Here is a 27,204-nt window from a genome sequence, read left to right as displayed (position 1 = left end):
TTTATCAAATTTATCCCATATTCTTTGGACAGACAGCATTTCGTCAGGACAATTACAAAACATAATACACAAAATGTATTTTTTAAATTCAAATATGATTGTATGATGCAGGGTGTGGTGGTCCAATTAAAATGTGATCCCTAGAAAAAACCACATCAATTCTGCTCTGGAATGAACAGACAATCTCTTATGCTCTTGTGCTCAGGCTTCAAGCCCAGAATACCCATCCCACAGAGATACACCAAAAAGAAAAGCCCATCAGCAAACTCCGCAGGGGTGCCGAATTAGCCACCGCACCAGGACACATTTTACAGCCTCCTGCCAATGACCTTAATATACTGCATCAATCAACAAGCACAAAAAAATGTTTATTAAGGACAGCAATGAACAATGAGCAGGTCTTATTTGTGCAGCATGTGGGCAGCAAGTTCAGTGGTCATCTGATCCGACCAGTCCATCACAGCGACACGATTGTTTGGCTTTCACTCAACAGAGCGATAATAACATTGGGAGAGATTAGTGCACACACAACCCAGCAATATGTTCACTCCCCTTGCACAGAATTACTAGACCGGTTACGCAGTCCTGCGTTACGTACGTCACACAATTCTACAGAATCTGCCTTTATGAATGGGCTGCCATAGCTGTAATGACTGTGGTTGGAATCTCTGTATGACATCTCCTTTCAAATCAAGCCAAAAAGCTTTTAAGCCTATTCAGCCGTTTCTCTAAATGGAAGCAACCAATATGGTAATTCTGTACTTACAAAACAAATCACATGAAGAACAAGTGCATTCTGGGACACTCGGTGGCAAATAGGGCTGACGAGTGTGTGACATTCCCTTCAGCAAACGCGCTGACAAAAAACAAACAAAACTAAACATACATACATAAATTACAGTTTTTATACTTGCATAATCTTGGCCTTGTTTTTTGCATCTTGAATACAGCATATAAGAGTTATCATTGTCTTGGCTCCTGACTAGACCTTGTGTGATCAATGTGAATACGCTGACCTTTGACCTATGGTTGCGGCCAGGCCACAAAGCAACAGTCCTCTTCCAGTCTGACCGCATCTCAGTTACACATGCATACGATATCTTCAGTAATACAAAGCTTTAAAATAATCATTCTGAGCAATCATTTCCCTGGGGAAGCAAAATCAACAAACAGCTTATACACATTCTTCCCAAATATTTGCTTGAAGAAGCTGTACAAAAGTGCTTCTTTTATTTATAAATCTAGATGTATAGTGTCGTAACAGTCTCAACTTTCTATCTGAAATAAAGCAATGTTAAGTATTTAAATTGTTATATACAACTTGCCTTTACAATATTGGAAAAAATCTTACGAAATGTAAGATTTCTGATACCAGATGTGTCATAAACATCGTTTCAACCTTTGCTGGCTTGGCTTGTTGTATGCCTGCAAATGTGCAAAACATACTGTGTAACATCACTCCAAAGGTAAATGCACACCAGAGAGGACTGAAAATAATAACAATAAAAGCAAGATTTTAGCTAAACATTTAAGAAAGGTTCCAAGAGAGGATTACAAAGGTTCATGGGTCCCTTGAGTCAGGTCTACCTTGGCTTACACAGGCAACGTAATCTGATGGTGAGACACCAGTGCCCAATAAAACCAAGCAAACACACACTTTTATGCGCTTGCGTAAGTGCATTTTTCCCAGTTGCACTTTAATGTATGATCTGCCTGACTTTTCTACACGGGTAAATGTTCCCTAGCTCTTTATAAAACCCCGAGCACATAAGATACTCTGTAGGCGTGGTCCTTAGAATCTCTGCCCCAGGGAAGGCCACAGACAGACACCCTCAAACTGAGGGCTAAAAGTACATTCCATACAGCTGTGTTAGGCAAATCTCCCATGAGTCCCCAAATACAAACCCCACCACGGATGATTGTGGCACAACCACTGGCCATGCACCTGGTAAGTGGGTGGTGGGTGAGACCATACAATAATGAACACGAAGAACCCACCCCTAAACCCCCACAAAAAACCCCTGAATATTTGGTTTAGAGATTAAAAATCCACCCGTCCAAAAAAAGGTTTACTTCCTCTTCCTGAAACTGAAGCAGCAAGCTCTTAAAGCCAAGATGTTAAAAGAAGACCACAATGTACTTTCCACCTCACGTTGGCCTAAAGCGCACAGTGTGGAGTGGAAAAAGTCTAAGTGCCTGGCACATTATCGCTACATAGTCACATTGTGGTGTGGGGTGCTAGCCCCACTCTCGTGTCATCAATATGTGAGATGTGAAATTACACTGGCGACACACTAAGCATTCTGAGCTCAAATCAGAGACTTGGAATGGCTTTCCTATGCTGTTTATACCTTACTGGTGGTTTCCTGCAGTGAAATGAAACCATTTCAAGTCTCTACAACAGTATTTTGAAAATCACCAAAAAAATACTGGCATTCTGTACAAAAGAGCTAAGACTAGAATGCTTAATCATTCCTGTTGTGCACCACAATCTCTTAAAATCCAACTAACAGAGGAAACATTGGTCCACATGCTAAGACTAGGTATGATTATACGGTAACCTATGTAAGATTGGCAGATCAGAGGTAAATTTTTGGTCCTCTTATTATGATTTCACATAATTTATGGCAACAACATTTCATCAGTGAAAAAGAAAGTCAGTGAGGACAGTGAAGTTGCAGCCATGAATGTTAACAAGAGTTTAGGAGAAAATCTCCACCTAAGCAGCACAAAAAAAGAAAAAAAGTCTAAGACAACAAACAAAATTTGAATTCTCCCATTTGCAGGTGAGTTCTGGCCTGAGAGTCACAGTGTGGGTGGCCATTAAAGTGTAAAGAACAGGAATGTTCTGGGAGACGGAGGGGCAGGGTGAAATGGAATATATGGAGGAGGGTTGGGAGATGGACAGACAGACAGGAGGCAGGTACACAAAAGAGGAGGAGCAAGAGGAAGAGGGAGGTCTGTCTGAGATGCTGAGACGGGTGAGCCAGTGAGACCAGTTTTGCGGCTTTGCTCCTCCCACTCCTGGCAGCTTCGGAGTTGCACTGTCACAGTCCCACCACAGGAGGGAGGGCAAGAGCCGGCTACAGGTAGGTGTCTTGCTCCGTGCTGCTCAGGCTCTGGTCGGAACCCTCAAGGGGCGTGTCGTTGAGGAGGAGCTCAGGGTGAGTGGGCGGGGCATCGGAACCCTCAAGGGGCGTGTCGTTGAGGAGGGGCACAGGGCCAGTGGGCAGGGCATCGGAACCCTGAAGGGGTGTGTCGTTGAGGAGGGGCTCAGGGTCAGTGGGCGGGGCATCGGAACCCTGAAGGGGTGTGTCGTTGAGGAGTGGCACAGGGCCAGTGGGCGGGGCATCAGAACCCTGATGGGTTGTGTAGTGGAGGAGGAGCTCCTGGTCAGTGGGCAGGGCGTAGGGGTTGGGAATGTCCTGTGGAGCCGCCTTCTTTGACTTGATCTTCTTGCTGAGGCTCCTCTCCTTTTTCTTTTCGTCCTTGCCCTTCTTCACGCTCGTTTTCTCCTCCTTCGTCTCGGCTTCTTCCCTCTCGGGCTTCAGGGTGGAGTCGTCGGGCAGGTCCGACTCCGGGGGCAACTCCACAATAATGGTGGGGTTCTGCCTCAGGTCCTGGCGGCTGGGGGGCTCCGCAGTCATGATGGCCCTGGCGCCGTGCATTCTGGGAGGAGATTTGTAGTGGAGCTCACCGCGGTTCTCCTTCCAGCGTTTCAGCTGCGTGTGGTGCTCCTTCTCGATGTCCCGCTCAGACACCGGCAACTCCAGAACCTGGAACCCCAAGAGAACAGGAAGGGAAAAAAGAAACATGGGGATGTATGAGTGATCCTAGGGTTAAGTGGCAAAGAAAAGGACAAGTAATGGTTTCTGGGATTTTTTTTAAGAGCTCTCAAAAATTTAGAGTGTTAATCATATTTGCAGGCCTGTCCCAGCCCTACGGCATTCTCCATAGACTGAAGTGCAATGACTAAAGAACTGCATTTCTATCTTAAGAGGTTTCAGATTACGCTCCCAGGTTGGGCATTAACCTCTATAACCCTTGAGCATGGTATTTTTTTAAATAGCTAAAGTAAAATATCCAGCTCTCAAAATGCATAGTATGTAAACAAGAAATAATACTGTAAGCTGTTTAAAGCCGTTTAAACTCTGAGCAACCAATAATCATAAATGGTAAGAAGAATACCAATTTGGGTAAGTGTAGTCTAACAACACAGCCTCTGAAAACTCACCACCAGCACCAGCTTTTCCCCATACATACACTACATGGCCAAAAGTATGTGGATACCTGACATTCAACATCAAAAATTGTGGGCATTAATATGGAGTTGGTCCACTGGTCTATAACAACTTCCACTCTTCTGGGAAGGCTTTATACTAGATGATTGAGCATTGGTGCAAAGATTTGCTTCCATTCAACCAGAAGAGCATTAGTGCGGTTGGGCACTGACTGGGCGATTAGGCCTGGCTTGCAGTTGGTGTTCCAATTCATTCCAAAGGCGTTAGATGGGCTTGAAGTCAGGCCTCATTGAAGGCCAGTTAAGTACTTCCACACCGTTCTCGACAAAACCATTTCTATATGGATCTCACTGTGTGCCCTGTGTCATGCTGAAACAGGAAAGGGCTATCCTCAAACTGTTGGGGAGCACAGAATCATCTTGAATGTGATTGTATGCAGTAGCATTAAGATTTTCCTTCACTGGAACTAAGGGGCCAAATCCAAACCATGAAAAACAGCCCCAGACCAAGGGGTGCGCAGGTACTTTTGGTCATATAGCGTACATTAATATCTAACGTGCACACGCAAGCCACTGAGTAGCAAAAGCATGCGTTTTTTCATTTTAAATGGCCGTACTATTTCAAATCAAACTGACAGAACAGCGATATGAAAAGCACACAGAAGGCTGTGGGGAAAGTGCTGCAGGCTATCTGGAAAAGGTCCTTTGCAGGAACCGTGGGCCCCGTTCCCCGCGGAGCCTGGTCCCTGGCGATAAGAACTTGTTAACTACAGATTGTTCTTCAGAGAGCGTGTACTGTGTAGAATCAGTACAGTCAGAGAGGCTTTAGTCATTGGGAGGGAAAGACTTGCTCCAGTTTCCATTCCCTCCACAAATAAGCTCCCATTTCTCAAGGACATTTAGGATATCTAGAAGCCAAAAATGATTGCTTTTTATCCCATGCCTGTGCAGGCACAACTGTTCCAACCACACACACCCAAAGACCACAGCAGGCATTGCTCTAGACCAAGGGTTCTGCTCTAATACATCCACCGGTGAGTCAGTGATTATTCTACAAGGCCACAGTACTACAGGAGCGCTAGCGTCCGTAAGAAGAAAGCTGAATCTCTCACTGCCAGCTGGCAGAGGTCTGTTGGTAGAGACTAATGTAGCAGTATCCTGAGGAACCATCCCCTACCTTACTGGGAGGAGGCAAACAGTTGATCACCGCTTCAAGCTCATAGCTATAGTCAGCTAATGACACCATAGCCTGGGCTCAAACCTGCAATGCCCAAGTTATAGGGTCCAGTCTGTGCCCATGACAAGCACTTTTTACCAGCTGAGCCACTCAGAAGCCTGGCTTTAGTTAAGATCTGCTCAACTTAAGTTCTGCTTAGTGATTTTGGGGGTGCCGTTCCCACTCCCAGGGTGATCTAGACTGCGGGTGGTGTGCTGAGTTGGGGCCTACCTCTCGGACCAGGAAGCCCTCCTGCATATAGTGGGGGTCCAGGGCACGCAGCAGCTCCATGGTCTCATACTGACCCTGGCACGCCTTTAGCTTCTCCTGAGTTCCCAGCATGCACTTCAGCAACACCAGGCCCACCCGGAAAATGATCTTCACACCTGCGGGGGGAGGGGCGGGGGAATCAGAGCAAGCTACGCCACTGCGGCTACGGTGTTTGTACACCGTTCACTGTGTGCTGTGGGTCTTTGAGAATGACTGTACTTTGGGCTGGTGGATCTGTTATCAGTGCATGTTTGTCAGAAATTCAGCGTGACCGCTGTTAGTGTGTGTATGCGTGTATAGACGTGGGTGAGCGAGTGACCGTGTGTGTGTGTGTGTGTGTAAATGAACGTGAATGAGTGAGCGTGTGTGTGCGTATGCCTGTGGGAGAGAGAGTCAGCCTACAGGACGCGCAGATCTGAGCCGGCTGCAGTGAGCGCGTGCGGTCCTCACCATCGCAGAAGAACATGTCCCAGACGCGCAGCACCGAGGCCCAGGGCAGGGTGCGGGAGAAGGCGCACATGAACCACTCCGTCATGTACAGGATGGGGTCGATGTTGTGCTTCTTCAGGTGGCGGTGCGCCATGGGGGACACGCGCCGCAGCAGGGCGAACAGGATCTCGCCGTCCAGCTGGATCGCCTCCTGCAGGAGGGGAGGGGAACAGCAAGCCGTCACGCAGACGAAGGGAAAGAGACGAAGGGAAAGAGACAAAGGGGCGGGGGGGGGTGAGAGAGAGCGGCAGGACAGAAAGAGAACGTGACGCATACCCTCAAGCCTTCTCAGGCAACACATCGACGGCACAAAGCCACCGTTTCATACCGGACCCTGGAGTTCATGCCTCCGAAATTCAGAACATAACGCTCCTTGTTCTCTCATTAACTGAATCATCCCCTCTTTGTATTTAACACATTCAGCTTTTAGTCACCTGACTCATAGGACACTTGAAAGCTTCCTGAATTTAAGAGACAGAAATAAAGGACCCCAGGAAATTCAAAAATAAGTCTGCAAGGTAAAAGCAAGTAACAGTATAACGGGCAGAAGAGTGTGTAAATGAGGTGGAGGGGCGGGGGTAGCGTGGAGGACACAGGAAAGGCCGCAGTCAGCAGTGCCCTAGGGCCTTGTGGCACGCTCTTAATAATGAGATATAGAACCAGGCTCTTTTTCACACATAGTAATAATAATGCCTTGCATTTATACAGCACTGTTCTCACCCTCAAAGCTCTTTACATTAACGTGGGGTGAAACTCACCTCAACCATCACCAATGTGTAGCAGCCCCATAGTTCACCTGCTGCTTGTATTTAGAGATGCTGTAATTTCCCACTTAAGTTCTCTTTCACATTTTATTGTTTGTCCTTTTTTTCCCACACTAACTGCCTGAACTCCATAGAAAGAATTGCCTGAACTGGTAGAAATAGTAAACCCTCTGTCAGGGGCAAGACAGGGAAATGCTGTTTACTTCAAAACTCAATAATAATACTTTTGTTTGTGGTGTTGTTGCCACGACAATACAGGATTCCCATGATTTCCGGCCGAAAACAGAAGTGCGTTTGTCCAGAGCTCTTCCAGCCAGTAGAGGGCAGTGTTCCTGATGTCTGTATCTGTTCTTTCTTCCCCATGGTAATGAACTCTGACAATGGCATCCCATTCAGCCGCGATTCTGATGGCTTTGAGATGCCACACATTCCATCTTTCCTTCCACTTTCTCTCCATATACCCACAATGCACTCTTTCTCCAGTAACCTTATCTTATCTTTGACCACAATGTATTTTTACACAGTGACAGTGATAGGACTGTGTACTGACAGGTCATTAAAATGGCGATATGTAGCAGCTGCATTGTGTAGATGTGTAACTTCTTACATAATTTACACTAGATTAAAAAAAAAAAAAAAAAACCAACACAAGCACTATATGCAGTAGCACACCAAATCTCCTTTTTTCCCCCCCAAGTCTTGCAAGCAATCTGAACTAAATACATAGACCACAGGAACAGTGTCAGAGGTCAGAGGTCAGGGATCAGGGGTTATGGGTCAGGGATCAGTCTCACCAGGCCCGCACTGTAGTATCCCGGGAGGTACTTCTCACAGATCTGGACGAGCCCCCAGAAGGCGTCCTGCAGGAGAGCAGAGAGAGAAAGGCTTGCTCAGTCCGCGTTCCTGCACACTGACGCGTGGTCATACACACACGCACGCACACGCACACGCACACGCACACGCACACACACACACACACACACGCGCGGCGCGACGCGCTCACCTCCGCAGGCATGTGCATCAGCAGCACGGCCGCGATGGGGGCCTGGGCCTGGCAGTAGCCCTCGTCTGGCCGGTACAGGGTGTAGGCCTTCAGCACGCGGAACAGGTCCCTCTGCCTGCGCAGCGAGGTGGGGGGGGGGCCAGAGGGAGGGGTCAGTTCTACCCATTCAACTGCAACCCAGTTCTCACTCGCCACCCAGATCCCTTCCTTTAAGCTCTCCAGTTGTAATTCAGTTTGAGTTTAATTCAGCTCCTAACGGGGGGTAAGTCCGCTAACTCAATAACTGTCAACATCAAGTCCTTCAATTCAGTTCCCTCTCTCCATGGCAATACTTTCAAATCTGTGTAAATTTCAGTTCCACTCAAAATGCCTCTTCAAATTCTGGTTCAGTTTTAAAATATTGAACAGTTTTTCATATTCTGCACTTCAGGCACAACCGACGTCAGTTCTGTTTATAAACTCTCCCGAACCCTCGTGTGAGAGTCTGTGTGTCTGAGAGCAGACCCCCCTCAGCTTACCCGTGACCTCCTCGCGCCACAAACATCTCGTGGAAGGGGAACTGCCTGTACAGGTCCTTCTCAATCACATCCAGCCACATGGGGTCCCCTGCCTGACTGTCCAACTCCTGAAGGACAAAATGACACCGCCAGCACAGTCAGCCACCATGCTGCACGGTATTCCACTCACAATTATGCCCTTGCGCAAAACACGCCTATTTTTACCAGCATGTTATGGCAGAACAGAGGTTTCTTTATGAGAACACAAGTGAATTGGTTTAAAAAGCAGATTCTGAAATGTCTGAGGTTCCAAAGACGCAGAATTCCATGGGCTAGCGCGACCACTGCTACTCCAACGATAGCCCACGCTACTACACCACCAGCTATACCGCTGACCGCACACGATACTACGCCAGTGACGGACACTTGTACCACAGTAACGGCCACTCACTGAACTACAGCAAACGCTGAAAGAAAAAGATGTGGATTTTGTAAGCGAAGGTGACAGAGGACAGGCGTTGCCTGTCACATTTGGTCAGATAAACAGAGCGTGAGTCCAGGGCGAGTAGCGGAGGAGGCCGAAGTGCTCACCTCAAACTTTCCACGGTTCTGTTCCCGCTTCACCTTCCCCCCGGACAGGTAGAGCCACGCGCGCCCTCGCAGGGCGGGCGGGATGCCCTTCTGACAGCGCAACCGCACCTGATGGAGAGAGAGAAAAAGAGACAGAGAGAGAGAGAGAGAGAAGCAGGGGGGAGAGAGAGATAGTAAGACAGGGAGAGAGGGAGAGAGAGAGAGAGAAGCAGGGGGAGGGGAGAGAGTGTTAAACGCACAAAGTGGTTCTTCACCCGTTTGTCTCTGCCTGAAGTTACACTTGTCATTTTTGGACAAGAGAAACACCGAAGAGCGTTTTATTCTGGACAGAAAGAAAGCCAGAAAGAAACCCCAAATAAAGGCAGGCTCACAGCTGATCTCTCGCCATCTGTGACTGTGGTCACGCAGAACCGTTTCATTTCCACTTCAGGCCACTGGCCTTCAAAAATAAAACTGACTGGCTACAAACTACCACAAACAAGGCCAGTCTTAAAAATGTGAGAAGTGACAGTTAGCAGGTGGAGACTGGCTCTTAAATGCACACTCAAACTTCTATGTTAGCCAATTACTCCAATAACTAAAGCAGAGCACTGCATTCTTTGCTGTGCTATATCAAGCAAAACTAATCACAGCTGGTACTTCATAATGAAAGGCTCATACTGCCACACAGCATGGTAGAGCATATTGGTCTTCAGATATAATAGGGAATATAATAGGATATAATAGGATCTATTCACTCACTCACCTCACTATATAAGGGGAGAATAAAGCTTATGAACAGAAAGGAGAAAGATGATATGATGTCACACGTCAGTCTCCAGGAAAGATTCAATACCACTATATGGGCGTACTAGTGTGTAGGACATTGGAACAATCAAATAAAGAAAGGAAAAAGGCCACCTTGTGGACAGAGAAATAACATCCTGACACACAAAGCGATCGATACATCATATCTGACTGCCCCACACCAGAGGCAAACAGAGGAGGTTGACTGTTTGACTGGCAAGTATGTGTTGGGGGGAATGTATTATGCACTGGCACATTTGAGCCAGGCTGTATTGGATCCCTGTAGATCTGAGCTAGTGGGCAATTCACTTTTGCCTTGTAGGTGGCCCACATATTTTCCCAAAGCTTCTCTTTGTCATGATGCCGATATTTTCTGGATTTATTTGTTGCTTGCATTCTCTCCTATGGTTTTCTAGCTGACATGCACACACATAGGCATATACACACACACACATATACCCAAAAACACTTACACGCACAAACACAAACACACACTGGCAACCCACAAACTAAAACAGCGTGAACAGTAAATACTAAGGAGTACTCCCATGGGCTGCACGACAAAGTCTCTTGCTATTGTTTGCTCTGACAGCGTGTGTGTAAAAATATGCTCTGTGAAGTGAAAGTGCTGTTCTGTGGAAACTGCACATTTCAGCTTCACTTTTCTCTGAGCCCTTTGTCCCACATTAACCCTAACACACGCGACCGCAAGAACACCGCTGAGGCATGGAGGCACCTTGTGAGCAAAACTAAGAATGTTTTGTGCAAGTGGAACACTGTCACTGATACTGGACAAAACGAAACTGCAGTAGCATGGGTCATTTCAGCAGATGACCTTCAAACCAAGTCACGCTTACAAAGTAAACCCACTGACTAGGGTTGGGAATCGAGATCCGGTTCCCGTTCAGAACCGGTTCCAAGTTGTCCTGTTTATTGTAATCGTATGCCTCCGAGCTTATCGATGCCAGCATGTTTTTACGACAGCTGCGCATTGCAAAACAATGATGTAACGCCTTGGGGGAGGCACGCATGCAGGCAGCATGCTGCCTCTCTCAGGTGTTTGTTTTGGGAGGCAGCTGTCACAACAAATTTGATCCGGGCTGCAAAAATAATCCAGGTGACGTACTGACATTTATAAACAGCTGTTATACCCATTGTGACGTACTTAAAGTTTCATTACAGCGTCCGTTGCTATGTGGACACTGCCAGCCTTGATACATTCTGTTGCGATAAAGATTCTAAGACAACTCAGCAATTTCTCTGGATTAACGGGTTATTTTCTAGCCTGAAATGCGATCGTATTACTAAATGGCTATGTGACGTCATGTAAAGTAGTTGGCTATCTCCCTGGATATGAAGTAAATGTTTTTACCAAAAAATAATAATATTAAATGCAATTTTATCCATGGAAATAGCTATACAAAAAGGCAAAATAAATGTTGTGCTTGCGATTGCCACTGAATTATTATTGTATTTTTTAAAATAAAGATGGCCAGTTTGTTAAATCAGTCAAATGCGCCAAAAAGTGATGTCCTTTAGTTAATCAGTGTGATAATAGATGTTAATGTGACTAAACACAGGACAAATGAATACGTATTAAATAAACGAGAAGCAAAAAGTCTTTTTTTGGGGGAAATTCAATTAACTCGATCAAATTCTAGTCATGCTTCAAAATTTGGAACTCAGCTTGGTGCTGTTTTTGAAGACCTGCTAAAAGAGGTGTTGAATTGGTTGCATCTGCAAACTGTTTTTTTTCTTTCAGCCAAACAAATGTGCTTAGGTTAAGTATGACGAGGCTGGATCTAGATCAAAGATTGCCCTGGCACTGCCTTGAAATTTACAAAGGAAGAATGACACAAAGATGCCTTTTAGGAATATCAGGAGAAAGCCAAACAACAGAGATGGAAAGACAAGGGGTCAGAAAGCAAAAGTCTTCCACTCATGAACTCCAGCCGATTTCACCAATAAGTTCTACCTCCAGGCTGAAGAACTGTGCAAATTAGCAAATCAAGGTGATTGGAACAAACATTGAATTCTGGAACCTGGATTTTCCACAGCTGCCAAATCATTGGCATAATTATCTTGCTGCCAAAATGTTTAGCTTGTACTTAACGACTATAAACAAATACACAATAAAAATAATTTAAAGGGGGCAAAATATAACATTGAGTCATCACTGGAAAAACAAGCTATTTACTATACAGAACATTTTCTGCAAGCAACTCTATGATCCATGTTTATGGCAGAGGATCTGGGGCTACATGTTCAGTCTTGTACATTTGCAGTGTAGTGTACAGTAGGTGTCATTGCACAGTGGCAACTGTTGCCGTGGCGCTCAAAAAACAGGCATGTCCAGGAATAAAATGGCAATATACCAATCCCTACAGGCAAGGAAGTGCAAAAACCATAACAAATGAATATAGAAGGCAGGACTTCTGATTGGCCGGTTCACGTCGTCGGCTCTTGGCCGCGAGCCAGGAACTTCCGCAGGTGTGGCGCGGTGGCGATGCAACTTGCTGGGCAGCGTTTGCGTACGAGGTTAAATCATGACAACGACAGGTTACAACCAAAGCCAACCAGTGAATCTGAAGGGCTCTGCATGGTAAGAGCAGAATGTGTATGAAAAAGCAGAGAAGGAACACTACAGAAAAGATCGAGGCGCTAGAGTCAAACCTTCTTGTGTCTCTTGGCCATCCACTTGTCCCAGCTGCTGAGCATGTCCAGCCATTTCCCCTCCCTCTGCCTCAGCACCTCTGGAGGGAGGTCTTCAGCCCTGGAAAGGAGGGGGGGGGGTCAAGATGGGGGAGAGGGGAGAGAGACGCCTCAGCACTTTTGCTTTCTCAACTGACCCTTCCGCAGTAAGGACCCTGGGGGTCTGGTGCACAGAAATGATGACCCATGGGAACCTTTGAGAGAGCCAGCCACTGCAGAGGTGTGCATTATTTATGGGGCACACATCGCACCCTCATGACCAACAACAATAACAGACTCAGGGGAAGTGGAAAGGGGCCTGCTTGACCCTGAGACATATGGGTAAGGGCGCGCGCCTTTGGGGGCGGGCCCACGCTGAGATCTGTGCTGTGACTGATGGCTGGCTGGGTCTGGATCGCAGCAGGGAGGGCGGAGCCAGGGGCAGAACAGCAACAGGAAGGGGAGGCCAGCCCAGCGCTGAGCACAAACAAGCTGCTTCCTTCAAAAACACTCAATCTGAGAGACCCTCCCTGTTATTTTTACACGCACAGATTCAAGAACATTATGCACATGGATGAAAATGAAGGTCTCCAATAATCTACTTTAAGCATGTTTCTAACAAAACAAAGACCAACGAGCAACACAGTATTCTTTCTGATCTATGTTCAAGAAGCATATTCATTTCATGGGCATTTGTTCTACTGGCTGAAAATGTGATCAAACAAAGATCCCTCAGCTATAATCTTTTCACTCTCAGTCAATATGTGAACAGAAAAACTGAATGTTCACAAATTGCTTTGGGGGGGGGTTCTTTTTAAAAAACCAGGTCTTGGTAGAATATAAAATCTTGGGAGCTCCAGCTAACATGACTCCAAATACACATCCTTAAACATTTCTGCACATTGCTTACACATAGGCTAAATACAAGAACGGAGTTAGCGGGAGAAAGGTCTGCAAAAGACATATCGCATCTCTATGTAAGAGCAGCTGGAGGTTTAGCTGGTCTTTTTCTGTGTGAGACAGAGCACTTGGGGCCAGGGAGAATGCTCAGAGACGGAGCACATTCTATGCTGTTGAGCAATAAGACTTGACTCTTTCTGAAGGGTCATACTTACTGCAAATTAATGTGTAGCCAGGCACTGCCCAGGCTGTAATGAAATCATGGCCAGAATGCCGAAAAGCAGACAAAGTCTGGTTCACTCAGAGAAAGAAGCACTGTGTGTGTGTCTTTTTGTGTGTGTGTGCGTGTGTGTGTGTGTGCGTGTACACGCCAATCCTCCTTCACTGTTTTCAGGCACTGAATAGAAAATTATTGGAATATTCAACCATGAGATTATGAATACAGAATTTGGTTTCATGTAGGCTAAATGCTAGTTAAAAAATAAAAAAGATCTACACACTTTACTCACAGGTTCAAAGAGGCCTGCCTAAGGTACTGTAGAAATCAAATAATGTCAAACTTATTTGCCAGGAAGTCTGTGTTAATGCAAATTTCACTCTTTCGGGTGATTATTTACACAAAAAGGGCAAAAATTAAAATCTTGAGTTCTAGCTGCCTGGTAACAGTGAAGGAACGTGTACACACACACACACAGTGCTAAAAATGGCATTTAGGGCCCTAGTGAACAGTATCAGCACCCTCCGACTGACCCTGTGTGGATGAGCTGCTTCTGAATAATTTAGCTTGTGCAAAGTGCTTAAACAGCCAGTGCAGTCCACACACCCAGTACCACAAGGCCATAGCGCCACAGGCCGCTCCTGTGTGGCTGCCTGTAAAATAACAGAATGGCTGTAGTACAACATACCTCTTCACTGCTCCAGTGTTCTAAGAAAAAGCCAAAAGAAGCTATTCAGCTAACACTAATACAGAGGGTTTATCTACAGGAAACATGACACACAGTGAAATCTCACAAGCTGCAGCAAGCAGCGCGCACGAAGCTCGAGGCGGTGAAGTCACACCACTCAAAGTGTGAGGGCAGGTGGCTCCGTGTGAGCCGTTAAAAGCGCAGCACAATCTGACAACAAGGACCGAGAAGAACTGCACTGCACTGCCCCAGATGCACTGTAAGGGCTGGGGTGACTACGGTCCCCAGAAGCCCCTGCCCACCAACTCCACACCTCCTGGGCTTCTACTTTCACCCGGCTCAGGATGGGTCAGACTGGGAAATGAAAGAGAAACCTTAATATGGAAACCAAGTCAGCGCTCCACGTCTCCTTTCTCTTCCAGTGTCAGGGTGAGAGGAGGACACAGGCCCACTCGCTCGTGCAACACAGAGTCCGGCGCCAGTTCAGTAAATAAATAAACAGACGAATGAATAAATCAAGCTTTCGACAAATTGGACTTGGCCAGGGCAGGCCGACGCACTTACTGCCAAAAACAAAGGGAAGGATGGGATACGAGGCCAGCTGATAAGGGTTAGGGGCAAAACTGCGCAGAGCTCAGCCTGCGGCAGCCCAGGATTGGTCATCGTAAAGGCTGAAGCGTGTTGCGAATTAATGTGGGATTAAAGGTCAACAGAGAAGCACTGGTGTGAGCCGGCCTGGGGCTGAACTTCGGCTCTCTGCGCCAGGTGCGAGCCGAATTCATCCACGCCGAGCCACCTCTGCCTGTGACCTCGCAGGGAGCGATCAGAAAAGGGAAAGGAATTATGGGAACCACCTCTAAAGGGGCTGTTAAAAGCACTCTGATGGTTCTGAGCTCTACCTTAATTGAAAGGCAAGTTACTAAAACAATGACAGGAAAAGAAAGAAAAAATCATAATAAAGAATGTGGTATTTACTTTTGGCTACAGCATCAGCTGTTGGTTAACCCTATGCTTATTCAGAGGTCGCATTAATGCAGGATTCTGTGTTTTTTACAAAGAAAAAAGAGCAAAAATGCAAGAAAAAATATGAGCACAGACATTCCAAGGTCTTTTTTTTAAGGGGCAATGAACCAGACTTGAACTACAACAAAATTATTGCTCCAGTTTCTTAGAGCCAATAGTCGCTCAGTGTCTGACCTTTGTGATGTTTATTGATCATGATATTTACACAGCCATCGGTAGCACTTAGCCTAATTTGAATGAAAAGTTAAAAAACAAGATGTTACACCCTAGGCTATCTGGGTCACTCAACAAGTAAAACAGAAATCGCATCTAGGTTTTAAAAAATATATAATTAGCCTGTGTGGCAAAAAAATTTGTTTCGCCATATCCTGCCATATCATCCTGCCTCTGTGTCATAATAAAATTATGAGCGGCATACACTTATTGTGTTGTTATTATTATGAATTGGCTGATTATGGCAAAAATAGATTTTGAAAGGTCCTGGATTCCAAAGACACAGCATTCCATGGGCTAGCGCAACCACCGTTATTGATTATTAATGGCCCTTGGTGCCGTACTGATAGCACACTGTTATTCCTGACACTAACACCACTGTTCTCCACTGTGGCAAGCTGCTCTGGATAAGATCTCCTTCTAAGCAAGTGATTGCAATGCAATGTTCTAAATGGCAAATAACAAACCGTTTTATTGTCATTCAAAAAGGCATTCATGCTCATCTCTGCAGAAGTGCTTAGCTCTGCAGAATGCTGTGAAGTTTCCACACAAGTAAAATAAATGACAGAAACAAATACATTCTCAATCAGTATGGATGAGAAGTGAGAGAGGGATGTAAGGGCTAGAGGTGACAAACCCTCTAACCGCCTACCATGGCATGAGATGAACAATGACATTTAGATGTACTTCCTAGTACTGTATGTGCCAAGGCAAATTTCTGATGCATCAATGAAATACAGCTAAACTCATGATGAACTTGCAGAACATGTCACATTCACTCACAGTCATTCAGAAAGAATTTGCAGACAGTTCCAGCCCTGCAATCAGGAAATGGGCATTACGTTTGATAGACCTTGTGTTTGTATTTATTCATATTAGGAGGAACTAGGTGACTGGTACCCATGGTAACACAAACAAGCCACAGATCTGACAGGGCTGGAGAGGGAAGTGTGCTGGGCTCTCAGACAGGAAAAAGTGCTGGCTGTACAGTACACGCACACACAAATACACCCACACACACCTGCACACACGTACACACACACGCACACAGACCCACACACACACACACACGCACATGCGCACACAAACACAAACACAGGCACTTACACATAAACACATGCGCACACACACAAACAAACACACAGGCACGCACAAACAAAAAATAAACACACACACACACACGCGCGCACACACACAGTTTTATCGACTACACCGAAAAAGCTCAAACTGCCTGCAGTTCAGCCCACACAGACACCAGGAGCTGCACGTGTCTGAGCTCGCAACTATTTTTTGTCTTTGGTTCTTTCTGGCAATGTAACTGCCGTTTATAAAGGGTAGGGCCATTCTGTACTTAGCAGTGGCTCCAGGCCCACGTCTCCCATCGCATAGCACAGCGTAGTAAGGCTGATCCTTCCTCAGAGGCACGCTCAGAATGCGGCAGAGCAGGTTGTCTGGCCCGGGAGCCAGGGCTCAAAGAGTTACATAAAGAGAGAACTAGTGACATCAGAGCAGAACATGTGACACTGGGCCCAGAGTGAACTGGACAGAAACGAACAGGGAAGCCAGAGTGAACCATGGGAGGGGACAGTGACAGTGACACTCCAGGTTTGTACAGTATCGAATGAACAAGGAGAGACGTTAACACTGGGGCACATGCTAGACAGAAGACTGGGCTGAAGGACCCACGGTGAGTTAGTCTGGAAAGACGGTGGGGATGGGCCCAAAATGGAGCGCAAGAAAGAGCCCAAGGATGTTAAATACTGATTTATATAACTGTCAAAATGCGGCGGGAACACAACCACACCTCCTGGAGTACTCCAAGTACTCTGAGATAGTGCAGTGTAGCCTAATATGCTCATGAAATGAGCCAATGAGACTGATATGATCAATTTAAATAAACATTCACTCAGCAGAAATGTCGTCACACGAGTCAGGAAAGCCCAAGTATCAGGAAGCACTTCTGAACTGCTTACATTCTTCAGTCTACAACAATTGAAAGTGAAGGGGTTCTCCACATCTGAAAGAACAGCAGTGTGAATTTGCTGCAACGCTTTCACACCTACAACTGTGTGAGAACAAGGTGTGTCCTGTACCAAAGCATAGAAACCGCATCATGGTTTTAATTTAGACAGAACTACCGAAACTGCACTGGCACGTGTGATATACAATGCAAAGTTGGCTACTATGAAACCAGCTGAAGGCCTGTATGTCAACACTTGTGTCTTAAATCACTGAGATGAATTATTAGACCCAAGAATGGGTGTAAAGAAGCTCACTAATGTGACTGCAGTCAGCTGTGGAAAACCACTGAGCTGGGACATAAGGCTGAGCTGGGCTGAAAATGCGGTATTTTGGGATTTTTGGGTCATTTACACTCCTCTAGTCTAAATTGTTTGAACATCTGCAGGGTGTACGCTGTATCCAGGCTTCGGTTAGCATGAAGTGTCCCGAATGAATATTCCACTCCATGTCGCGCAGTCTGCTTCTTTCATTCTGCCCCTCGAAAGCTTCCGGACTCAAGATAAAAGATCCCAAAATGGCCGTCTTATTTCATTTGTTACTCGCCATTATTCTTTCAAATGCGAGGAACCTCTGTCGTCAAGCAGACGACTGCCTGCAAACACCAACGCAAACCCCACAATTCCGCAATATCTAATCCCAGCCTAATTACACACAGCACGTCCACACCTCATCTGCCACCAGTTCCTAGACAAAACATGGCTGGCGCTCTTCCACAGTCACGAGAACTGTGGAAAAAAACCAGGCCTACCCGTCACAACGTCAATCTTTTAAATTGGTGCGGCGATCACCTTTTCAGAAATGAAGCTGTCCACTTTGTGCTGACGTGACTAACAACATAAGGCGAGGAGGCGATGACGTAACAAGCGTCTCATTTCAGTAACACCCGAGAAAAGGAACTGAAAAAGGAGGGATCTGCCCAGAAGCAGAAAAGGCTCTTTCACATGTTGAAATGCAGACAGGTTTTCATCGTTTGTAGCCCTCCTCTGGCGTGTCATTAGCTCTGTAGCGCAGCCTTGTAATCACAGTGTACGTGAAGTGCCTTCAAAGAGGGGTGTATGAGGTGAACGCCCCCTCATCCCTCAGACAGCGAGTTCAGCTCTGTCTAAGTGCAGGATAGGAAATCAGTCCGCAGTGGAAAGATAAATAAATACAGCTGCACTGTCTCGGCCTCTCTTCGGTCCTAGAGAAACAAAGCCTAAAGAAACAATGAAAGCACCCGAAACTCTGCAACTAACTTTGGGTGGCCACCTGGAACTGCCACGTTGTTTAAATCCACAAGGGACCAAGTTATATTTTGAGAATTTGTACAAATCAGGCTTTTTTTTTATTTTTCTTGAAAGACAAAGTAGCCCAAAGTTAGCATAAATGGATTAGACCTCTTAACTGTCCACTTCCTTGCAGAAAGGACTCCCACACAACCCAGGCCCCGTTCTATGGCATGAGGCCGACCAAGTTTTGGAAAACAGGAAGTTCCGAGTGCTTGACAGGACCCTGCTACCCCCGCCCCAATTATTCCCTGCCTCATGTAGAGAATGGAACTATAAGAACTAGAGGTCTGCGGGGCAAGAGACGGCATGTTGGTTGGCAGACTAGTGGCACACCCTTTTTAACAGAACAACGAAACTAGGCCTCACCAGCATCCGTGTACCTAATTTATTCAATATAGCACACCACGCACAGCAAATCTCATGATTCTTTTAGCGCAGCCAAACCCGACCAATACACTATGCAGTAGAGCTGCAGAATGTTTCAAAGTCAACGAATGGTATTAAAAGGCTGATAACCAGGTAGGGCAATATTAACAGGGCTCCTCCCTCCAAATTAACAACGCTCCTTCCATTCTCTTGTTTAGACAAAACAAACTGGTCAGAGGCCTATATAGTTGTGCAAACATTTTTTATTCTTCAAAGATCGGTTGACGTATTTATTTATGGAACAATAAGACAGCTGTGGCTAAAACTGGATGTTCAGGTTTGTCTAGAGGTCACACGCAACAAATTTCATTCATTGGGAAATTGTGATAAATTAAAAGCGTAGCCTATGTGCCAGTACGATTTGAAGAGGTATTCATATATGTGCAAAAATGGTTTCTCTTTCCTGCTAAAAATGGGCAGCCCATCTCAGCATGGACAAAAAAATATCTCCTCTGCTGGTTCGTCTGAGGCTTCTCCCTGGATCTTAAACTAATTTCTCTGATGAAAGAGGCCGTTTGTCTGGGATAATGTTTGGAAGCATAGCCAAAGAACAAATTGTATCCTTTCGTCCAAAAACTCTACAAGTTAGCTGCAGGGGTAAATAAACAAAATAAAAGCTGCATGGTGCAAGAGATTTGTTTCAAAAGAAGACTGGTTAATGACATCACCGACCACAAAGGTATGCAGGAGCAAGCCAAGCAAGAGCCAAAAACTGCAGACATTTTCCCAGCTGGAGAGTGGGGCTCTCTGAAAGGAACAATCAAAAAAGACAACAGGATCCCCCTCTGCTCTTCCATTAGCCCCGAATGAAAGAACAGGATCTTTTCCCAGGGATTCTGGGTAACCCGAGAAACAGTGGAGTATTTCCATGTAGAGTGCACTGCACTCTGACTTAGCCTAATACTCACCACCAGGCTAACGCTTGCCGATTCCCTGTTTTTTTGGAAGAGAAGCAGAGGACCAGCTTCAGAACCCAATGAAGTCAGAGTTCTGCGAACAATACATGCGACTACAGGGAAAAAAAACCACAGTAAAATGGAATGCACAAAATCTGCCATTTAAAATTTAAAATAAACTAAAGACATTCAAATTTCAATAGGGGGGCAGGTCTGGTGATACAATAAGGCTTGCTTCTTTCAATTTATAAGAGATTAAATCACTACCATGCTTACATACATATAAGTACACAAACTAATTAAATAAGTTTCTACATTGAGTGCTTTAAGTCAATAGGGAGAGACTGTAATTTTCTAACAGTTTTTTTGGAGCTCACCCTACTTAAAAAATCTGGCAGTTAATAAATGCAGCAGAGTTCTCATCTTCAAATAGAGGAGAGGGATGGGTCCTTGGCTTACAGCTACAGTTCAGGATGTTCAATGATGCTTACAAACAGTTCACAAATTTCATAATGTTTCACCAGTGTCCTCCTCCATGAACTTTAAGTCTCCCCTGACTCTTGCACCACTTGCTAAACAAGTGAACGCCTGCACTTCTTAAAATGAATCATCGGCTTTGTAAGAGTCTTGCAGCAACATCACATGGGTGCCATACCTCCCAGCCTTGTGAAGTTATGTGAATTTGATATGACGTTTTTCATTTTGTTGGTAAACCTACGTGCAGCATGCAAACATGAACAACACTAATGGTATATGGCTCTTTCTGTTAAATACTTACAAAAGCCTATCAGCCAGCCATTACTGGCCTCTTTACTGGCTACTTTACGTGGTTACCATGATGGATTCTGAGTACCTGAATATTTTTATGAATCCATTGTTTTTCTTGCACAGACCACTGGAATGCAGCCTGAAATAGCACACTTGTCTTGTGTCCAATGTCCAAATCAAGTAATGATGTTTTGACTGAGTGGGTTAAGATATGTGGGAATCAATGCATGGGTGAACTCTGTTCCAGATGCACACCCTCTGAGAGAATGCTTAAGATCTTGGGCAAACCTGAGCCAAGAACGTCCTCCAAGAGCCCCTGCGTTTGAGAGGACTGGTGCCCTGTGTATTTTCTTAAATAGTGCTAAGTCTTAATATTTTTTCAGTCGTAATAATGCAAAGGCTACTGGCTGTACTTGTGTTGGCCTATAGTTTCAATTCGCAGGTGGACCCGTGACAGGAATCCAAAAACCTGAAGTTGTCGATGTGAATCTGCAACGTATTCAACCACTTAATATACAGTTTCTGACAACAGACATCTGTAGGATAAAACGTCCCACGTCTTGTACGTGGGACTGAAACTCGATTGCAGTGATCGATGCCACGGACTGAGACTACCAACCAAAACTCTTCTGAAACAAAACACGCCCATTACACCCATTTACAATGCATTCACTTTCTTCTCAAAGGCACATCAAATCAACCAGTCAATCAAATTTTATTTATATAGCGCATTTTACAAAGGATTTGTCACAACACGCTTTCCAGTTTACCCAGGCCTAAACCCCCACAGAGCAAGCCAGAGGCAATAGTGGCAAGGAAGAACTCCCCGGAAATGTCATCGTGTCATGCCATCGTTCTGCCTGTCACAGAGCCTCCATTGTGTTCAGGAAAGGACACAGGATACCAAAGACACCAAGGACAGGAGAAAGGGAAGGGGGGGGGGGGGGTCAACTAAACACAGAACTATGTCAACATACAAAGGTCTGTGTGTGAGATACACAGGCGTGCACCAGATACCTGTTACTACTGAGCACTCTGCTCCTCATGTTTATTTTTGGTGACCGGTTTAAACCAGAAACACAGAATTGTTTACATATGCGTCATGCGACACAGCCCAACACAGCCCTGCAACCCCGAAAAAGAAAAACAGGTATTTGTGTATCAGTCACCTACTGCTAGATCGGTCTTGGCTGCCCCAAAAAGCACATAAATAAACTTTAATTACCATCCTCTGCAGTGCCTGGGTCTCTGCGCACTGTATCGTTTATTTATGTAAGGTGCGAGCCACTGGCTTTTCCAGGTCTCCAGGGCTGCAGATTTAGGGCTGACAGATTTACACGGTCATACCTCGAGTCTTAATTCAAATTTATATTGTTGATCTTGGTGCACAGTGTACAATGTAGCTACACGTACTCTCTGCTCTCAAGAATGTTCTTAAGATATTTATGCAGATTTCTCATGGCTGGCTGTTAGCCACCGAATAGTTAAAGGGTTCTTCATTTCATTGGGTACATTTACTTGCACACTCATATTCTGATATTATTCCGAACAAGACAATAACTGGAATAAGATATGGGTCATGTAAACAGCAACTTCTGATTAAATATCCTGAATAAGGCCCTTTTGCCGAAAATGAAATATTCTGATTAAGACACATGGCATATGCCGGTATTATTTGGGCTATTACTGTGCTATTTGGCCAAGCAGGCCTATATAGCTTATTCAGAATATCCATCTCAATCAGGGTTTTCAAGACAGTTTGCAACACATACGACCTGAGGGTGTTGTTTACGGTCATTACTAGGCTACCCATTGCATTTTCATATGAGCCCCTCTGCCTCTCACTCTGCCTGACTGCCTCTCACTCTGCCTGACTGCCTCTCACTCTGCCAAGAGCTTGGGGGTGGTCCTGGATGACCAACTGGACCTCAAGGAGCACATCAAGGCAACATCAAGGTCCTGCAGATTCCTCCTATACAACATCAGGAGGATTCGACCATACCTGACGACGCACTCCACCCAGCTGCTCGTCCAGGCTACGGTGACCTCTCGCCTTGATTACTGCAACTCTCTCCTTGCAAACCTGCCAGCTTGTGCCATACAGCCACTACAGATGATTCAGAATGCCGCTGCCCGGCTCATCTACAACCTCCCCAAATTCTCCCACGTCACTCCTCTGCTGCGATCACTTCACTGGCTACCGGTCGCTGCCAGGATCCGATTCAAAGCCCTGACCCTTGCCTACACTGCCGCCAACAGGACAGCCCCCATCTACTTGCAGGACATGACTCAATTCTATGTGCCTGCTCGACCACTCCGCTCTGCAGCAGCAGGGCGTCTTGTAACCCCTCCCACCCGCCCAAAGGGATCACAGAGCTTCTCCACCCTAGCTCCCCAGTGGTGGAACGAACTCCCCGTCCCTCTCCGAACCTCCCCCTCACTATCCATCTTCCGCCGTGGCCTGAAGACTCATCTCTTCAGACTATACCTAGAATAACCACCACCATGCTGTGTATTTTTATATATATATATATTAAAAAAAAAAAAAAAAAAAAAAAAAAAAAACCCTTTTCCTTGTCACTTGTTACATGTTGCCCCATCCCTGCACTTCTTGGTAAATTGTATTTGTCCTAATACTCTAGCTTAATCTTCTGCCTAGTTTGGCTTTGCAGATGTTAGACCAGGATAGTGTTCATTGTTCTCAGCTAGAAATAGCTGTACAAAATAAGTAATTGTACCTTACTGAACCCGTGTTCAGCAGTTGTCTACGATCATGAAAATGCACTTCTTGTACGTCGCTTTGGATAAAAGCGTCTGCCAAATGAATGTAATGTAATGTAAAGCCCAACAGCTAGTAGTTTGCCAGGTGCATGGATGGAAGGCCCTGCAAAAAAAACACAACATTTTTGGATGGAGGGAGAAATGATCCTACTTTTAAAAATTTTAAAAGGTAAATAAAGAACGTAAGGGAAAAAAAAGATTTACGTGGCCATTTCTCGTTTAATCTGACAGTACACTGCCGCATGTAAACATGAATACTAAAAGAACATTCATTTCTCAGTAACCATGTAGACAGTTTATTCAGAATATTGCCTTATTCAGAATAATGGCAGTAGCCAGAATATTGTGTGCATGTAAATGTAGGCATTGTCCCAGACACAAACAATATATCTGCTTGAATACTATTTTAAAAATAAAACTATGGACGGATTGGTTGCTGATAAATATATTCTTGAAACTGTACTTGAGTTATTCAAACTAAACAAATAGCCTAATGCATTTTAATATTTTATAACTTAACTGCAGTGGCACAGCATTCAGTGGACAGTTGGTTTATCTTTTAACCATTTTCATTATTTCCATTTTGTCATAGAAACCACCAACCAAGACAGCTGGGAAGTGAACTGCGCAGAAAATATAATAGAATCTCCCAATATAATCTTTTTCTGCTGAACCACTGTTTGACAAATGCACAGGCATCGAAGGGGACTGGATGCAATCTAAAGGGCAAGGCTGACCTTCCATTACCGACTTTACAAATCACCGAGAACTTCCAGGCACGTGACATGGCTTACTAAGCACGAAAACCCACAAAGGGACTTAATCCTCTCGCATGTGGGAACTTAGTTGCTGAGTAAGAAGGAAGAACCAGCCATGACAGCACCATGCCTGGACCATGAGACAGTGCGAAAAGGCACAGCAAAAGGAACAGAATAGCAGAAAATCAGATATGGCCTGGCTCAGCAGTACCCTTCACACGCTGGAGACGATTCAAGTTTGCCTTCGGAAGAGTGTTTCCGTCTTTATCGCTCTTTGCAAGACTGCACGGTGGATGTAAGCAAACAATCTTGACACTGCTCCGAGTGCCAAGGGTTTCCCCCCCAACTCCCCGAGACGGAGGGATGCATGGGCCCTGATCTGTCTGAGTGGATGCAGGCACAAATGCACCACAGGAGAATGGCACAGGACAGGTAAACAAAGAGCATCCAACTGGAAATTCCTCCCCATACAGTTGAGGAAGATTCTGTGCTATGGGCTCAAGGATAAAAGGCAAGAGAGTCCACAAAATGAAACAAATTCCAGGAAATTACTGACATGATATGCACTAATTACACTACATCAGTATAATACATTTTAGATCTGTGCATGCAACACCTGGCCCCATGTTAGAGAATCCAGTGTTTCATACTGCTACCCTAACTACATCCATCACAGGGATTTGATCCAGGAAAATAAAGAATAAAGACCTAACATAGCTTGCATAAATACAAAATATATGTTCTCTGGAGGGAACGGAGTAGAATAAAAACGGTGATATACGCCCAATGGAAAGAACGGAAAGAGGCGTTGTTCGCATCAAATTCGTCCCGTGACCACTTCTACAATATTTACAGGTAGAAAACCAATGAACCAGCAGCTACTCAAATAAGGGCGTAGGAGACGTTCCACAGTTTGTTTGCCACGTGGGGAGGGGCGTTTACAGAGTTACGTTGCTTAACATTGTACAGGTGGTTAGTTAACTTGGTTAAATAATGTTACGTGTGTTACTGAACCTACCAAATGAATCCATAGTGAATCGAACACTTACGAGTCTCCCGTGTACTGCTGTGCACCTCCAATGAATCCGTATTTATCTGGGTGCTTCTCGTCGACCGTAAAGCCGTTGATTTCAGAGTCAGAGCCGAGGGAGCTTTCTCCGTCTGCCAGACTTTCTTTGATCTCCAGCAGACTCCCCGAATCTGCAGAGTGGCCACTATTCTCTTCTTGTTCTTTATCCATAACAGCGAGCTTCTTGATTACTCCCTTGTAAGTTATAGTTCAAAGCAAACGTTTGCGTCGTACTTGAATGTCCGATTACCAGTTGGGGAAGCGGTCAGACAGGATTTAAATCGTTCAGTGTAACGTTAGTAAACACTCGTTGACACGTTTAGTCTTCAAATGCAGTCTTCACATCACAGTAAGGTGATAGCTAGCTACCAAAGCGACATTCAGCATGTTGAGTAAGGTAATTTAACTTATGAAACTAGATATTAAGGCAGCTAAGAAGCCATAGCCTATCGTGAACAACTAACGTTAGCCACATGCTTTGCATTCCTTAGCTAAATAGCCACAAAGTCTGCCCACATTCAGCTAACATTAGCTAGTTGCTTAGGGCCACTTGGGCTAACAGAAGACAAAGTTATCGCGAACACTGACTACAATAACAACACGAATATTTAGAAAGTGGTAGCTATCGCTAAGGTTATCCAAGCAATGAATAAGTAGCCAGCTAGCAAGCTAATACCCAACGTTATACACTCAAACAGAACTAGGCAGACTAGCTATGTGTGCAGTTGTGAGGTTATCTAACGTTTCAGATCCCAAATTACCAATTGTTTTAATGCAGTACATGTATCAAGCTGCGGCGAGCTAGGGGATTTCCAAGGCTGGTTACCCCTTTGTTCAGCAAAACATATCTCGAACTTTAACTGATCGCTGGCAGCTAGACTAGCTAACATCAGTTGTAATGTCTGCGAAACAAGCAGCAGTTAACTCAAATACTCTGACGTCAGCTATTCAACAATTTAACTGACACTATAACCATGTACACATAAGCAGCCAAAAACGACAGGTTTTAAATAGGTTTTGATGAATGGCAAGAGCTCCCTTAGTTTTCTTTGGTAGTTCTTCCTTGGCCGGACGGTTTCCTCTTGCTAGTTTACCTTGGTGTAGCTACAATCCCGTGTCCACCAGAATACTGGCTAAGGCTATCATAGTGTGTTATAATTGAATTAGTCTAGTCTACCACTTTGATTTTCAACACGCCTCCATCTGGTATTCTCCGAATGCAGCTACCATCCCACAGACGTGTTCCCTTTTGTTAATCTCGTCATTGGGATCTTGTTGCCAGGTGCTCCTACTGTAGAAAATCGGTCAGTTGTCGGTTAGCTAGCAACATCCTCCCCGATCCCAATTCAGCTCCAGTTGTTTGCATTTGCGCAGTGTAGTCATGTCAGATCAAGAGGGTGTCGGCTCTGCTCCTATGATCTGCTCGTCACCGAATATTTCTGTGGCCCCAGGTCGCTGATCCTGGATCAGCATTTACCTGTAAAAGTAGCTCGCCCACTGAAAGTAACACTTTTGGCGGTACGAATAAGTTTGACTATATTAATTCGGTACACAAACTCTGAACGGGTTGTAGGGCACACAGACGAACGCTAAGGCGCGAGCGCTATATACTATACAGCCAATAGTGA

General features: G+C 45.2%; 1 protein-coding gene across 1 annotated transcript; it reads right to left on the bottom strand.

Annotated features, from left to right (window-relative positions):
• Positions 1–347: 347 nt before the first annotated feature.
• Positions 348–27,011, bottom strand: LOC118206994 (TBC1 domain family member 10A-like). The gene is made up of 9 exons (XM_035380235.1): positions 25,557–27,011; positions 12,530–12,629; positions 9,071–9,178; positions 8,501–8,607; positions 7,983–8,097; positions 7,774–7,839; positions 6,177–6,366; positions 5,688–5,842; positions 348–3,776 (listed from the first exon to the last, which is right to left on the bottom strand). The coding sequence occupies exons 1-9, from the start codon at positions 25,745–25,747 to the stop codon at positions 3,084–3,086; spliced, it is 1,725 nt and encodes a 574-aa protein (XP_035236126.1). The 5' UTR covers positions 25,748–27,011; the 3' UTR covers positions 348–3,083.
• Between the last annotated feature and the right edge of the window lie 193 nt (positions 27,012–27,204).

The sequence above is a fragment of the Anguilla anguilla genome, chromosome 10 (assembly GCF_013347855.1).
Source record: "Anguilla anguilla isolate fAngAng1 chromosome 10, fAngAng1.pri, whole genome shotgun sequence".
Lineage (NCBI taxonomy): Eukaryota > Metazoa > Chordata > Actinopteri > Anguilliformes > Anguillidae > Anguilla > Anguilla anguilla.
Note: the sequence above shows the minus strand (reverse complement) of the source record. Positions and strands in the feature narration are given on the sequence as shown.